The 15,977-nt window shown below is 43.4% G+C and overlaps 1 protein-coding gene across 1 annotated transcript in view; it reads right to left on the reverse strand.

The window, feature by feature from the left end:
• AMBRA1 (autophagy and beclin 1 regulator 1) overlaps positions 1-15,977 on the reverse strand; it is a gene marked incomplete at its 5' end in the record, with an annotated part of 130,041 nt that overhangs the window by 54,572 nt on the left and 59,492 nt on the right. Inside the window, one exon of the mRNA XM_082000451.1 lies at positions 294-404. Within this exon, the coding sequence (XP_081856577.1) occupies positions 294-404 (111 nt within the window). The remainder of the gene's footprint in view (positions 1-293; positions 405-15,977) is intronic.

The following is a 15,977-nucleotide window of genomic DNA, read 5'->3' on the forward strand; positions in this document are numbered from 1 at the left end:
GATACAGAATTCTAAGAGGACTGTATATTCCCATGAGAATGCTCACAGAAAAGCCCCATTTATGCAGGGATTTGCCAATAGCAAGAATACACAGCTAGACAGAGCAGGAACAGCTCTGCACGCTTTTAGTCAACTTTCTCAAAAGGCTAAGCATTTTACAGTTCCCAATGCAACAAGACAGTCAAGTAATCCAGGGCTTGCAACATACAACTACCTTTGGAAGATCCCAGAGCTTACAGTAGCTCTGGTTGGTATAGACTTAGAACAAAGTACTAGTGTCCTTTCCAGCTTACCATTGCTGATTTCAGGCAGATCAAATTTAGTGAAGTCCCACCACTGGAGCCGGTAGGTGGTGTTGGCAATGTTGCTGGCCACAGCTGACTGTCCATCCCCAATCACAGCACCTACAGAAAAGGAGGAAACAATTAGCAATTTAACCTCCAAAAGATTATCCAGAAAGAACTGGGGAGAAAAAAACCGTAGAAAACCTTTCAAAATCCAACAGACAAACTCTAGATTCTGAAAGAAACCTTATTTACAGAAATGGCAACACCTCCTAAATAATCCACAGAGCACAGGAAATTAATATGAAGGCACCTCTCTGCAACACATTTCTGAAAGGAAAGATTTGCCCAGACTCACAAGGCAGAAATTCTAATCAATTCATTTGGTGCAAATGCATTCTACTTATTGGCATTAGTGAAGCTGTATTTTCAGAGACCTAACATTTTCTAGTACAGCTATGAAAGCAGACCAGAACACATATTAAGGAAAAGCATTGCTCTGGCAAATCACACACATTAGTGTCCATAATCCCTGCTACTAGTGTAAACTCCACTCAGAAGACACAGGTTGCCTACAATACTTGCCACACAGTAATGACTGTAACAAAATATCAGCAAGGAGGCCCTTTGCTGCTCTGGGTGGCCCAACCTACAAGCAGGCAGGGGCTGCCCTGGCTCCAGGCAAATGACATGATCCTTTCTAACCACTCAAGGATTATGGGCAACAGCCCAAAGCAGAAGGCTAAGCAGAATACTTCAGAAACTAGCACAAACAACATAATTTTCCAGGCAGAAAGGAACTGTCATTGGTAACTCAAGTCAGCATACATCTGAGCTAGCTCAGAGGCATTAAATGCAATCCCTGGGGAGACAAGTTGAGAGAAGAAACAGTTCTCCCATAATAGTACTAGAGTCAAAAATCTCATGCTATTTGCAGTCTCTAAGGCCTTCATATACATGCAGCCCTTGTACTACACACACATGCTGGCACCCAGAGAAACTCAAGGTAATAGAATTTGATAAGGGAGAGCAAAACAAGATCATCCCCAAGCACAAATGAGGAAAAGCACAGCCCCCAGAGTCTACAGAGTCTGGATTTTAGCATCTCCATAGTGTCTCCAGTGGCAAACACACAGAAAAGCCAGTGGCTTCACTCTCCCAGAAGGGCAAGCTCAGGACTCTGCTGCCACAGCATCAATAGCGGAAGAGACATCACTTTGACAACTCTGTATATCCAGTACACAGCAGGCCTGCCGCCTGCACAGAGAGCTAAAAGCTTGCTAACTGCTAGTAAATGAAAGTGGTGTGGAGGAAGATGAGGAGACTAAAGTGGCTGGATTTTTACTTAACAAATTCCAGCAAAACACTCAGGCTTGGGGGGGGGGGGGGGGGTGTGGGTGTGTGTGCGTGTGTAAGGCCTGAAAACACACACACACACACACATACAAACAGGGTTTATGTTTTCTTTGCAACATAAAGAACAAAGGAGGGCAGGGCAAAGCAGGGAAGCAAATTCTAGACTGGTGCTGACAAATAAAGAGAAAGACACTGTCCTGGTTTCAGCCAGGATAGAGCTGGTTTTCCTCACAGAAGCTAGTGTGAGACTGTGTTTTGGATTTGGGATGAGGAACTGTTGATAATGTGCTGATGTTTTGGGTTGTTGCTGAGCCGTCAAGGACAGTCCAGCTTCTTGTGCTGGCCTGCCAGCAAGCAGGCTGGGGGTGCATGGGGAGCTGGGAGGGGACACAGCCGGGACAGCTGACCCAGACTGGCCAAAGAGATATTCCCTACCATACGACGTCATGCCCAGTACATAAACTGGAGTTGGCCGGGGGGGCGGAAATCGCTGCTCGGGGACGGGCTGTCGATCACGGGGTGGTGAGCAATTTCTGTATTGGGCCTCACTTGTTCTTGTACATTCCTTTGTTGGTATTATCATTATTGTTCCCTTCTTTCTTTCTGTCCTATTAAACCGTGTTTATCTCAACCCACGAGGTTTTTCCTAATTCTCTCCCCCGTCCCACTGCGGGAGGGGGAGTGAGCGAGCGGCTGCGTGGTGCTTAGTTGCCGGCTGGGGCTAAACCACAACAGACACCAAGAAGGCTGCTGCTAGTCCTCTTTTCATTGATAAGCTGTCTCCAGTCCTGATTTTTGGTTCTGGGGAAAGATCAGAAATACGCCAAGAGCAAGACTTCTGAGCAGCCAGCTTTACACTGTGTACTCGGCTGTGCCAGGCCTCCAGCAATCGACAAACCTCCACCGAGCGTCTGCTCGGTCTCTGTATCTGCCTCCGTCAGATGTGCACGTATCACTCGGAGAGCAGACTTAAGAACATTTCTATTGCTCTCACATACGCCCCAGGCCTTGTTCTCCACATCGCCCAAAACAAAGGTCTCCTCTGAACAAAAGATATGCACTGGAAAAAGCAGATTCAATGCATTAATAAAATTACATTTTTCAGCCAGAAGTGGAAGAAGGACAATTAAATTTTATGTTGCTTCATCTTTAAAAGTCACCTCATTGCAAGCCCGGGTTTGGTACAGAAGGGAAGCTCTTCTGCTGTCTTGCCTCCAGCCACCAGGTGGAGAACAGAAAACTAGTTTCTGTACAAATTTCAAACAGTGGGACTTGCTGCAGGGAAACAGTAACTAACGTCGCCAACTAGGTAGCAACTGTCTTAACAGGACTGAGTCAGACAAGGAAACACTCTGCAAAGACAGGCAACAGAAGTACTACTCAGGGCACATCATTCCAGAATATTGATCTTATTACAGAGGAGCATTACAAAGTCTCATGTTTTGCAATGAGAACAACCTTTGTAGGCATAGCAAGTAATACATAAACTGGAGAATAACACACCCTAGGAGAGTAATCATGCATTAGCAACATCACTAACTGCTCCACAAACAGCAAGTTCCTCTGGCTTATACAACTGTTGCACCTATTGCTACAAGTACCATAAAAATGCTGTTGGCAAATGTTTTTTATTTTTTTCTGTAAAGATTCTGGTCTTCTCCTCTCTTTCCCCAGAACCTTTAGGCTAGTTACGGTGTTCATTTAAACCTCGCATCCCCTTCACTTCCAAAGGCAGTCACATCCTACACGGAAAAGCTAACGGAAAAAAAACAGTGCCTCGCCATCTACAGGACAGCCCTGCACAAATTTCAAAGCCAGCAAAAGCTATCAACTAATGATAGTGCTTCAGGTAACAGACACCTTTATAAAAAAGATTAGGATCCAGGGGAAGGGGTTCAGAGAGTCAAAAGTGCGTGTTCAGAAGGATTTGGTCCACTTCAAGGGCTCCAAACCACTGTGCCTAACACTAATGGCAAATCCATGATCTACGTGTTTTTATTAAGTAATTACTTCTACTTATACTAATTATGTAATTGAGAGTGTAATTATTAAATTATATCTGTCTACATATAACAAAGTGGAATAACATTTGTATCACAAGTCCTGCCAGAAGCCTCCCACGTGCATGCGTGCACTGTCCTACAGTAAAGATAATTAAAAGCATGCAAATATTTCAGACATTCAATTTAGGGAGGAAAATACCCCCTAGTACACAACTATGCTATCTTAACCTTTGTTGTTCACTTTTTCATTGCTTGATAGGGAAGATTTGAGACTATGGGTGGAATAAAGTTAAAATCCTTGCTACAGAGCATTTGTTCATCGTGCAGTGAGAGAACTCATTCTCAGCTGGCTTTGTCCAGTCAAGATTTCAGCCTGGGTGAGAGCAGAAGGTGCTGTCGTCTCTTAAGTTCTAGTGTAACCTGGAGACAAACAACACACTTCAGCTTCTTAAATGTGGGCAGCAGCCGATCAGCTCGTGCAATCAGCTGTTCTCACCAAGCACTTAGTCTGTCCCAATTCCTGGGTCTTCCACTGTTTGACGGGATCACAAGTGACTGCAGTGGGTACCTGTGGGTCTCAGGCTTGTCATCCCCACGAACAGAACGACGTTTTACTGCAGAGATTATGTAGATTTCAAAATGCTGAAATCCAAACCCAATTGAAATGCAGTGAACGTAGGTTTGATTGGCAGCTTTCCTGTGTCTGTCTATCACTGCGTAATAAACACTGGATGATGGCAGAAACGAAGATAAATGCTTTCAGTAGCTCCCCCCTTCTCCCCCTACCACCCTGATCTCTATCCACCCCCACTCAGCACATGACAAGAGAGTTTAAAAGAGTGTGGGGAAAAAAGTCTTAACAAAGACTTAAAAAAAAAAAAAAATCCTCAAATCTTTTCTTATAGGCCACCTACACGTGACAGATATTTATCTGTCAGTCTCAATCCCCTCAGAGGGTCCAACTCATCTTGGCATGTGGAGAAATGAACCTTTGCCAGTCAGCTATTGCTCATTTATGAATCAAGTCATGCAAGCCAATGTCTGAGTTTAGACTGGAAGCGAAAAAAGTGGTGCAAAACCACTTTCCATGGCACTCCAGCACTCCTTCAGTGAAGAGCAGGATACTTCCAGACTACAACTATCAGAGTCTCCAAGGACAACCCAATACTCAAGAGCTACACAGGCTTTGGGGCACAAGTTTAAAGAACATGGAACATCTACGTATTATGGGAATTTCTTTCCCATGTATTTAACAGAAATAAGAGCTCAATTTTTTTTTCTAGATTAGCTCCTTTACTCTTAAGTTTTTGGTGTCTGGCAGGTCCCCTCATAGTAAGAGAAAAATTTAAGATGCTTATAGATAAGCTGGAAAAGTCCCTGAGCTAATTTGTGACTCAATTTGAGACAGCAATTAGGCCCTGGTATAAAATTCCCCCTAGACTAGTATTTGCATCTTTAAGCATGAGTACCTTTGAAAAGTAATTACCTCTTTATGAACCCATTTGTAACTGTAGCTAATGATACTGAGGTTATCCCACGCTTGCAGAAAGGATCTATCACAGCTGACACGTTTTACATTTACTAGTTCTAGATTTACTGTAATTCAAGCTCCAGGAAGCCCAAAACAAGACAAATTTATTTGACAAACCAAGGATCAAGATCTTTGCTGCAAGAATACACCAGATTTTCTCAACCAGTTCTGAAGCAATTTCAATACAGCTGACATGTGACTACTGGTCTCTGAAGCCTAGTGGAGATGTGACAGGTTCTTGCACATCTCCGACCCTAAAGTATTTTATGGGGCAGCCTGGTTTTGGGGACTACCTTTGGTCACATTAAATATATTAAACTGTGAATATGAATTTGACAAGTCCCAGCAAATCTCTGTTCCAGGCTACCACAAAGACACTCCCTTTGAAGTAGCTGAGCTAACTATCTAAAACTGTGCTAACGCTGTAGAAACAACATGCATAGCAATCCAGTATTTTCAAGGATTCACTTTGCTTGTTTTTCAATGGACCAGCAAGTTGTAAATAGGAAGTGGGCACAACAATTTTGAACGGATGCACAAAATATTACTAAGGGCAGTTCGGCATATGCTAAGCACTAAAGGGATCTTTGATTCGATGTTAACTGAGAAAGCTCCAAAGAGGTCTATGCTCTCTGAAGGCTGAACCCTTCACAAGGCTATTATTTTTCCTTTACCCTAGATTTACAAAATAAGAAGAAATGCAATTTCCCATTCATGCTCATTCCTACTGCAAAATTTCCTTTTAAAAGGGGCAATGTTTAGCATGTCGAGTTCCACAGTCCTGTCATCTATGGGAATTGATATGAGCAATATATGAGCAGGCCTCAGCTGCAGCTAGTGAGGATGACCGTCCTAATAGGAGCTCAGTCAAGTGCCCAAGGGCTTCACTCACATTGTGAACAATGCAAGCATCAGTATAGGAAAGAGAATTTTCCAGCCACAAGTTTCAGACTTCAAAAGGAAATCAGTTTGATTTGCAGGAAACACAAGCAATAAGTGAACAGATGCCCTGCCCATGATGGCTCCTTGACATCTTACCTTCTTGACATTAGAGATCTTCCTTTGTCTGATCATATAACAATTAATACAGAAATGCATCTGGGAAGCATTTGTCCTTGATGGTAGGGTCCAGTTTTCCCTCAGGGAAACTAGTAGAGCTTAAGGTCCTTTTCATATGCATTCCCCTCTTGTCTGAATTGTTTGCACTTCACCAAGCAATCTGATAATTTTTCTCCTTAAGAGAATTCCCACTTCTGTTTTGTTGTTCATCCCATAGTGATGCCTCTGCTCATGTCACCTTGCTACACATGGAAATTAGAAAATAGATATGAACCAGCATGGTGAATTTCCAGAACCAGCAAGAGTTGAGCCACCAATATTCACACAGAACCTCTCAGAAGAGGAAAACCCTGTACTCTCTTCAGTGACAAATACGTTTATCCTACCATAGCCTTTGCTTATACACATTGGAGCAAGCAAATGTCACTGTTTAGGAAGTCCTCACCCTACTCAGGGTGACCAATAAGGAACAAGCAGTTCCATTTCCTTGCTGTAGCTACCTCAATCCTCTCTGCTAGTGTTAGTGACAGTCTCCAACTAAGTCTCCAACTTGCCAAGAACTTTCTGCAACCATCCAGTATCAGATATGCATTGTTGAACAGAAAAAAAACCCAACCAAATAAATTGGAAGGAATTCCTTCTTTCTACCTCCTAAATCACTACCAATCATCACCTCAAGTACAGCCTTGCCACAATGAAAGCCTGACAGGATTTAAAACAATTTTTGCACACTATTTTTTATCTGCAAGATTATAATCTCTCATAACATCAAAAAAAAAAAGGTAAAGAGAAATACCATCTGAACCATGGGCATACCAGAATATCTTACTCATGCCTCACTTTAGTGATGAGTGGAGAGCAACAACTGTTCAACAACTGCTGGAAAGGAGAAGGGATGAATGAGACAAGTGAGAGCCTTTGGCAATTGAACACAAAGTAATAGTTGTATCTTGTTACTGATACATAGTTATTTAGCTTATGTTTCAGAAGATACTTCATTTGCATAGTTTAAAAGTTTGTTCTTGCAGGGTAGTAAGTACAATTCACTAGAGAACAAAAGCCTCTTTCTTGCAAAAGAAGCAAAGCTGCAACTCTTCGTGGTGCTCTTACACTTGTACAACTCAAATGAAGCCGCTAAGTGCGATTTTCTTCTTACAAAATGACCTTTACAAACAAGGACTGTTTAGGCTCAGCTGTTTGTTTTCTCATTTGTCGTTTATGATGCTTGTAGCTGCAGTGGATGGGAAGTTCTGTGGGAAGGCTCCACTATAGTCATTGCTTTACACTATGTAATAGCATGCATGTATACGCATTTTAAACAGCAAAACCCCATTTGTATAGGGACCACTATGAGACTCCTGGAATTCTGATACTGGGTACAGTACTGGAATGGTGTGAAAAGAGAGATAGAGGTGCTCCATGAAGAACACAGGTAGAAACAAATGTTGTCAGCCTAGACAGTCAAGACAAATCTTCCTGCAAATAGAGATGCTGCATCATTAAAAGAGCTTGACAGGAAAAGGTTATGGAAACAGAACAAAACATCTGCTAACGTTGGCTGAAATAGCTCACAAGTTGACTGAGAAGTGGGTGGGCAAACAAGCTTTCTCTTTTCTCTGTTGGGCCCCTTGCTGGGAAGGGGAATCAAGGCTGGAGTCTTCCAATCAGCCCACTGCTGGAGCTGTTAAAGGAAGTTTCTGCAGACATTGTTGCTCGTTTTGAGACCGTTTCTTTACTTCTATGTGACAGCAGCATGCCTCATGCTACCATATGATTCGAGCTGTAAAACATGTTTCCTACAGTATAGCCTTTTAGGGAAAATATTCAAGCACTAAAAATACATTCCAATCTGCATTTTATTTAACTAATGTTTTGTTTTGACCTTTTCTGCATATTTTCAGGTTTTTAGATGATTTGGTCTGTATGCATAAGGAAGCCCCAACAAAAAACCGTGAGTAAAGGGTTGGAGAAAGGTGTTTACGCTCTCTTCCTAATTTTTGTTATTACATACACCATAAAATCCCCCCATACTTACAGAATCAGCTATAAGAGCCATCAGCAGCTGCTGCCCTGGCATGGGAGTCAGAAACCTATTTATTGGAAAATATTGGGGAGATAGAGACAACTTTACCTTGTCAGTGTGAGGAGAAACAATAATCTGAGTTAGTCATTTCTCCATCTGGAGGTCCGTATCAATCTACTAAAAAAAAATCAGTAATACATTTGAAATCAGGTCCTGAGCAACTGACACTGCAAGAGAAAAGTGTTTTTCAGAATTAAACTGGGGTGTGTGTGTGGGGGGGGCTGTGACAGAATGAGGCCAGGACACACTGCTAGATGAAAAAGTGGAAGAGAAATGAATTTTGCAGTCTCTAAAGAAACATATATTCCTTTCCTTCACCTCTATGTGAACCCACACACGAGGGCATGTTCACAGCCCTCCTCCCTTCTAAGCTTCCAGAAACAGTAGGTGACTCTCCAAATCAAAATGCTGTATCTCTCCTGCCAGAGTTTAAGTTTCACAAAATCCCTGTGAAGGTGAACTAGGAAGGTCTCAATATCTAATCTGTGCTGTGTGTCGCTTGGGCCCCTCCCTCTGCCAATTCTCCCCCTTGCAATGCCTCCACTCTCTCTCGTCACTAAGTCCCTTGCATCATTTCCAAGCCCTTCATTAAATGCTATTGGAAGTATGCTTTTTAACCTTCACGTCTGTGTTTATTCTCTGCACAAAACCAGAGTGAAATCTGTGCCTGGCAGGCATTTCCTTTTGTAAAACTCCTTCTTTCCCTTTCTGACTTTTCAGAGCATGAAATGTGCCTGCTAATCCTAATTGCCTCGGATGGAGAGTCTTGCAGAGACTAGACAAAGGAGGCAGCCTTCCACCAAGGAGCTGCGAGCAGGCACCAGACTCTAAGCTCTCAGGTCTCCAGAGCTCCCAGCTCACTCTGCTGCATTTCTGAAGAACACAAGGACAAACTTCCCAAAGCAGCTCCGCCAGGAACAGGGACTTGCCTTTGCAGGCTTCCCCTCTCCTGCTTAAATGGCCCTCCCCTACCACAAGAGCCCATCTGAGCTCACTGTATGACATGACATGACTCAGGCTGGGCAGAGTCTTCAAATATTGCTGCTGTATGTCAAAGCAAAAAAGCTAAACATCTGACTTTTAAGGGCCATTTTGCCTGTCTGCATCCTGGCGCCAGTTGTCTTACCAAAGAAAAAGTTTGCAAGGTCCCACTGGCACATCCACAGCCAGCCTTTCCATTAGCAGTGCCTGGGCCAGTAATGCAGGCATCAAGAAACTGAATCGTTACGGTATTAAGACACTTTTGCCTCCAATGATCGTTAAAGAAATTAACTTTCTGGTCTAGCAGTTTGCCTGGATTCAGAGCAATATTTCCACTGCAGCAACAAAAAAACTCCTCCACAGGGTTGCTGCCATTGCCTAACCAGAATGTCCTTACCAGCCAAAGCTAGTGCTTGTGTCCTGCACAGTTGTCACACAACCCACACTGTCTGCTAGGTCTACTGCAGTTCATTTGTCTATTGTAGATGCTAACGCAGCATCAGACTAATCCAGCCTTCCCAAAACTGCTGTATATAGTTTTAGATAATTCTAGATAATTGCAGTGCTTCTGCAATTTCGTGAGATTTTCTTGTACTGTTTGCCAGGACACTTGCCAACTTTAGCCCATGTTCCACACAGGTTATACTTCATCATCAACTCCATAGCTCATAAGTTAGCGTGGCCACAGTTTCAGTTTGCACCGAGTAATTCCTGTCCTCAGCAGAGGCTCAAGTAGCATTGTAACAGCACTGCTGTCTAACCAATATAGCTATGCTAACAGACAGATGCAGAATAGATGCAAAAATAACGAATGAAACTGCTTTTACATAGAAGAGCCTTTTACATTGTGAGTGTGCATTTTAACTACATGAAATCCTATTAATCCAAACAAATCAGGAAGCCAAATGCCTGCTACCGCCTCTGCGGCTCTTACTGCAAGAATGTGGTGCTTAGCACAACTTTAAATGCGCGTCTTATGCCAAAACACTCATCTGCAGTGGAAAAAAAAAAACCTCAGCAGAATCTTCATAGAGCACACGCATGCCTTATGAACCACCACATTGCAATAATACAAACTTTCTCTAATCCAAGAAGCAGTATGTTCCCTAGAAGGGTTTAAATGCCTGAGATTTAACTGTGTATCAGTATATCACCAAGCTTCCATACTGGAGCCACTTTCCATTGCGGAAATAGTAATACGCAGTATTAATAAAAGCTCCAAGCACAGCAACACATTCAAAGCCTTGTACTTGCCCATGCATGGAAGACTTGCAAAAATTCTTATTATCCTTAAACACATTTCAGGACTGCTGTATTACAGCACAAGCCCTGTGCACCCAAATTTGCAATGAAAATGCTGTGTCAGCTTAGCAACATGGACTGAGCTACCATCACGATACAGAGCACTAAGCTAAACATGCTCAATGGTTGATTACATTTCAGAGTCACAATATCCTGTGAGCAGGATAGGTCTGTTGAGGAAATACTTGCCTGTTCTGAATCTGCACTCATCTAGCGAGGTTAAGATGAAGTCACATGCTCTCAGAGAAAAATGCACCTCCATTAATAAGAATGCAGGTCCTGACAACTTAAATAAACTCCATATAATAAACTAAGAAAGTGTCTTCGGGATAATGAAGAGCTGACAGGTGGCATTCATGAAATGTATTTTAAGGGTGCACTGTACTCATTAAGACCCTCTTCTCAGATCAGTGGGTCCTGCACAGTCACTGTGTCTGCAAAGAAAACAGGCACTAACCTTGCATGGGGAATACATCGTGCTAAAGGGAATAACTTATGCGGTATCCCCAAGCTGATAAGCAAAAGAAGAGAAGGCAGAACAGGAACTGGAAAGTAAGCAGCCAGGCTTGCTGTTTTCCAGGTAAAGCAGTGAACAGGGAGACAACCAAAAAAAGCAGAAAATGAGCAAGCTGGGGAAACACAAAGTCTAACAATAGTTTAACTAATGGGAAGGCAGTTTAAATTTAAAGCTTCATGAGATGGAAAGGAGGAAGCCCAGGCTGGAAGAACACAATGGGGAGACCACATTGTTCCAACTGGAAAAGAACAAAGTAAAAGAAATCTATCACAAATAAAGTACTTGGCTCTCGCAATGTTTTGAATACTTTCTGATGGAGGATGTTTTAAGGGAGGTTTAGCATGATCTAGATGACAGCCATGGAGACAAAACTCATTCTTATCACCACTAGCTTTAATGCACAAAGCAGGTTCCAGCACCCCAGTGAATCTGCACAGATCTCTGCATAGAGCCAATACAGGGATTCAGGCTCAAGGGGTGGCCCAGATCCCAGAGTATGTGGAGCAGGACTGACAAAGCATGCTGGTCCACACCCTGATGGACCACCGTGTTAACAACATGAAAGTAACGATGCGACATTCAGAACAGTGACGCAGCATCAGAGTTCCCGGAGGGCAGCAGGACTCCACTAAGGAGTTCAGCCAAGCTCATAACTTTGCAGTGACTTCTGCAAATCAGTGCCACAGCTGAGTTCAACCCAGACAGGTCCAATCCATTGCAATTACCAAAGTGACTATGAGATGAAGAGACAAACACTTTATCCCATTATTTTAAGGAGTATTAAAAGTCAAACTCAAAGCCACACAGAGAAAAACTATGACCAAAGCTCAAGGCAGCAGAAGTACCTTCTAGCTACTCAGCATGCAGGCCCTGAGTTGCAAAACAGATGGATACTTCAGATAGGTTTTATTTCTTTTTAGGGCAGACTTGACCTTAATCCAGCTTGAATTAGCTCATAATACTTCCAGAGGATACTAAGCAGACCTGTCCAAGAAGCTTCTATACAATATAACCAACACAGCTACTCCACACAGCATTTATAAGCAAGAGTGGAGAGAAATTCAATCGATGAAAATAGGGCAATCACAATTTACTGCTTTGCAGTGAGATTTTACCATTATGCACAACTGAGATCTGTATCAGGCCATGCTTTACTGGAGACAGGGGTCATAAAACTAAAAAGAAACTATGGTGACAGGCCCCAAGATCTCATGCTCACAGCAGCAGAGACAGAGATCCAGCTCCTACCAGATCAAAGAATCAGCAGTGGTACAGCCTAGAAGATGATGAGCACTCCAGGTCAGCCTCTCAGTCCTAGGACTCAGTGTAAAATTACAGTCCCAAAGGACAATTTTATTAGGCCGCAAGTCAGAGGACAGACGAAGTTAGGCAGTAGCTCACTAAAATCACAGGAGTGGGGACAGCAACATCCAGTTACAGCTAGTTTCTTTGCAAGCACAGAAGTTATGACAGGGCTTTGCCTTCAGCTTTCACTGTTTCCTGTGTCAGACAGACATGCACGTGCCTAGCAAATGAGGGGTCTTCTGTGGAACCTCAGTGGCTAAGCTGGGCCAGGAAAAGATAGAAACACACTCCCCTCGCACCCCTGCTGTGCCTTCCACATAGAGAACCCAGTCAAGTCCTTAGCAACATGGTTTCTCACCTCACCTTTCAAAATCTTTGCAAATCTGTTCATTCCATGTGGCTTATAAACTCTTTCTGTAAACTTTCTGTTACTGATTCTCTCCCCACCAAAACTTAAAGTCTTCCAGCATTTACCATCAGCCCTCTTTCTCATTGCATCTTGCTATGATTTCCAGTCTATAAGCACTGTTAGTTACTTGTCTGCCCTCAGCCCTCTTTTTCCTGGGTCTTCCTTCCCTTCCTCTCTGTCAAAGTAGTTTTGGATTTCCTTCATGCTTTTCAGTGTCCTCATACTGGGGGCATGGGAGCGTGTACATGTGTGTGTATGCACATGCATGTGCTGGGTGTTTGCCTCCTTCCCCCAGTCATGCCCCCCACCCGATTTTGAGCCTGACGCACCCCTGAAACCAGTTCCCATTCCACCATCTATTGCGAGACAACTCTAATAAAAACTGTCACCAGACCAATTCCCTCCACTACACAACTTTTCTCTTCTACTGTGGCACCTCAGGGAAGACAGAGAGATCTGACTGGGTTGTTCTGTCATGAACCAAAAGAAAAACAGATACTCAAACAACTTGTGTGTGCAGCACACCAGAAGACATCACATGGATGGGAGCATGCGTGCCCACACCACGAATGCTAATATGAACAATTGTTTGAAAGAAGACAAAGTGTTTCTCCAGCTTAACTGAAACCCACGCCTGCGATCCCAGCTGCCTCGTCACCACCTTTGACTCATTCCTCAAACCCTCCCCTCCTCCAGCCTCCATTTCTCTTCTGTGCAGAATCTCAGTTGCTTATAAGAAAATTACAAAGTGACATTACTTCCTCCATCCTTTCAACCTTCCCTTCCCCTCCTGCAATTCCTCCCATCACATACAGAAGCATTTTCCCAACCCTTCCAAGCACACTCCACCTGCGTCTATGATTTTATCCCCATCTCCCTATTTTGTGCCAGTTTCCACCCCTTGCCATCTGATGGTACAATGTGTATGCTCTTCTCTTTCCTCTCATAATACAAGCATGCATTAACTTCTTGCATCTCTAAATTCCTTAGAGACTCTGCATCACAGTTTGGATATCTAGGGTGAGAAGGGGAAATGCATTGACACCCATCATCTCACCGCTAGCTCTCAAACTGCACCACGTGAACTCCCAGCGGTCATTTTTCTTTTTCTGACAAGTCCAGTTTGGATTCTCTCTAGTCTACCTTCCACCTCTCAAATACTACTAAAGCTGCTCTACTTCTACTGATCCCTTCCTGGTCAAAGCTCAGGATTTACAACTTAACGGTGGTCATTATCTCTTACTTAGCAAAGGTGGTAACGTTTTTGATTCTTGGATTACTCCCTTGCCTTCTGTGAATGACTTCCACCGCTATCACTCTCATCACCCCAAAAGATGCTGAAGGAGACAAATGAGCAATTATGAACATCACCGCAACTTCTTCCACACTGATCTCTGTGCTTGCTGCCAGCTCTGAAGTTATCTACTGGATCATAAGCCACACTTATGTAGTCCTTCCCACCCGTTGCTTGATACATTTGAATTGTAGATAGTTTCAGGCAGTGCTTGAAGCAAGGGAAAGAGATGTGAACCTGGTTCCCAGATCAGCAAGAGCTGGGCTCAGAAGCCAGGCTACCAGGGAACTCAGCAGGAATTTAGAACCCAGAGCAATTACATTTGTAGAGGCTGGCTCACAGCTCCTGCTGATTTTGAACTCTCAGAAACATGATATAACTCCTGCATGCCAGGGCTGCTTGGATTACAGCCCACACCGAGCTCAGCGGGAGAGTGTGTCAACCTACTGCTCAAGAAAGCAAAATACAGCTTCTTTTAGTAGCAGTGACCTGCAACTCCTGCTTAGTTCAAAACCAACTCTCTGAGCTCCTGCAGACACTGGAGACCATTCCCTCTTCTGCCTCACTCCAGAGGTGGTGGTATACTAATTTTAAAAAAAAAAAAAAAAAAAAGCAAGGGGTGGGGAGGGGGAGACATATAGGAAGTACAACTCCATCCCTGGTTTCTGTTTGTATTCGTCAGTGTACAGAATATCCTGTTATCTGCATCTATTTTTGATTGAGTTCTGATGCAATGAGTTAAAAAGTTGGTATGAGTTTATATATTGCTCTTACCCTGACTAAGGCCTGTGTTTGCTATTGCACAAATACTGTTTGGATCCTCTGCTTAGTTTTCTTTAAGAATTTCTCCATCTCATGCAGCACACTTACCACCTTCCACAGCTTTAGTACCCCAAAACCACCGACAAATGCAGCTTTTATGTTTTGGGAAAAATCTACAGCCTAAAGTTATTTCCCTAGGTTCTGCCCTTGCCAAGGGCATGTTCTAAAACTCCTCCAGCCTCCACACAGAGAGGGTGATTTCTCAGTGTGGCTCACGTTAAGGTAAACCCACCTGGGATGAACCAACACACAAGTCAAAAGTAATTCCGAAGAGGCAGGCAAGTTGTGACTAACCTTACAATACCTTCCTACCTTCCCATACATCTTCCCCCATAATCAAGGAAAGCCAGCAGGCCAGAAGCATAAAGCCAACACAGCAAGCTGAGGTAAAACTATCACTGCAGAAACTAATAGCTAGCAACAACCTTCGATTTGTATACATTAAGTGATAACAGATTGATACATTAATGCTCAGTTATAAAAAAAAAACCCCCAAAACCCAGGGTAGCAAGCAGAAGGATCCAGTGGTACAGTCCTACCCATCTGGGAAAGGGAGCTGCAGATCAGTACACAGCATCCTTATCAGATCCCTTATACACATACAACTATGTTGCCATAGCAAGAGCTTCCTCCATCTTTATGCCAGGGTGGCTATAAAAATGTCAGTGAAGGTATTCTATACTAGGTGTAGCAAACCTGTCTCAGGGTTTACTTTGTGGTGGTTGTTTTTCTTCCCCCATGTAAAACACGTAAGCAAAAATCACAACTATTTTCTTCAAGGATTACAGACAAACACAGCAGGCCACTGAGAATTCCTAGCCCTCTGCACAGCAGATTGCACAGGTCCCTGCCTCCCCTCTGCGCTCTGGAGCGTGGGTAATTCCCTCCCCCCCCTTTAAAAAGGAGGCAGCAAGCTGTGGGAAAATACTTTTACAGATAAGTGAGCTTTACCACCCACAAAGAGACAGGTCCCCAAGGGGCCCTCACCGCCCACAAAAAGATGAGCACTTTTGCAAAGCCTTAACCCTTCT

The sequence above is a fragment of the Phaethon aethereus genome, assembly GCF_964289735.1.
Source record: "Phaethon aethereus genome assembly, chromosome: 5".
Taxonomy (NCBI): Eukaryota; Metazoa; Chordata; class Aves; order Phaethontiformes; family Phaethontidae; genus Phaethon; species Phaethon aethereus.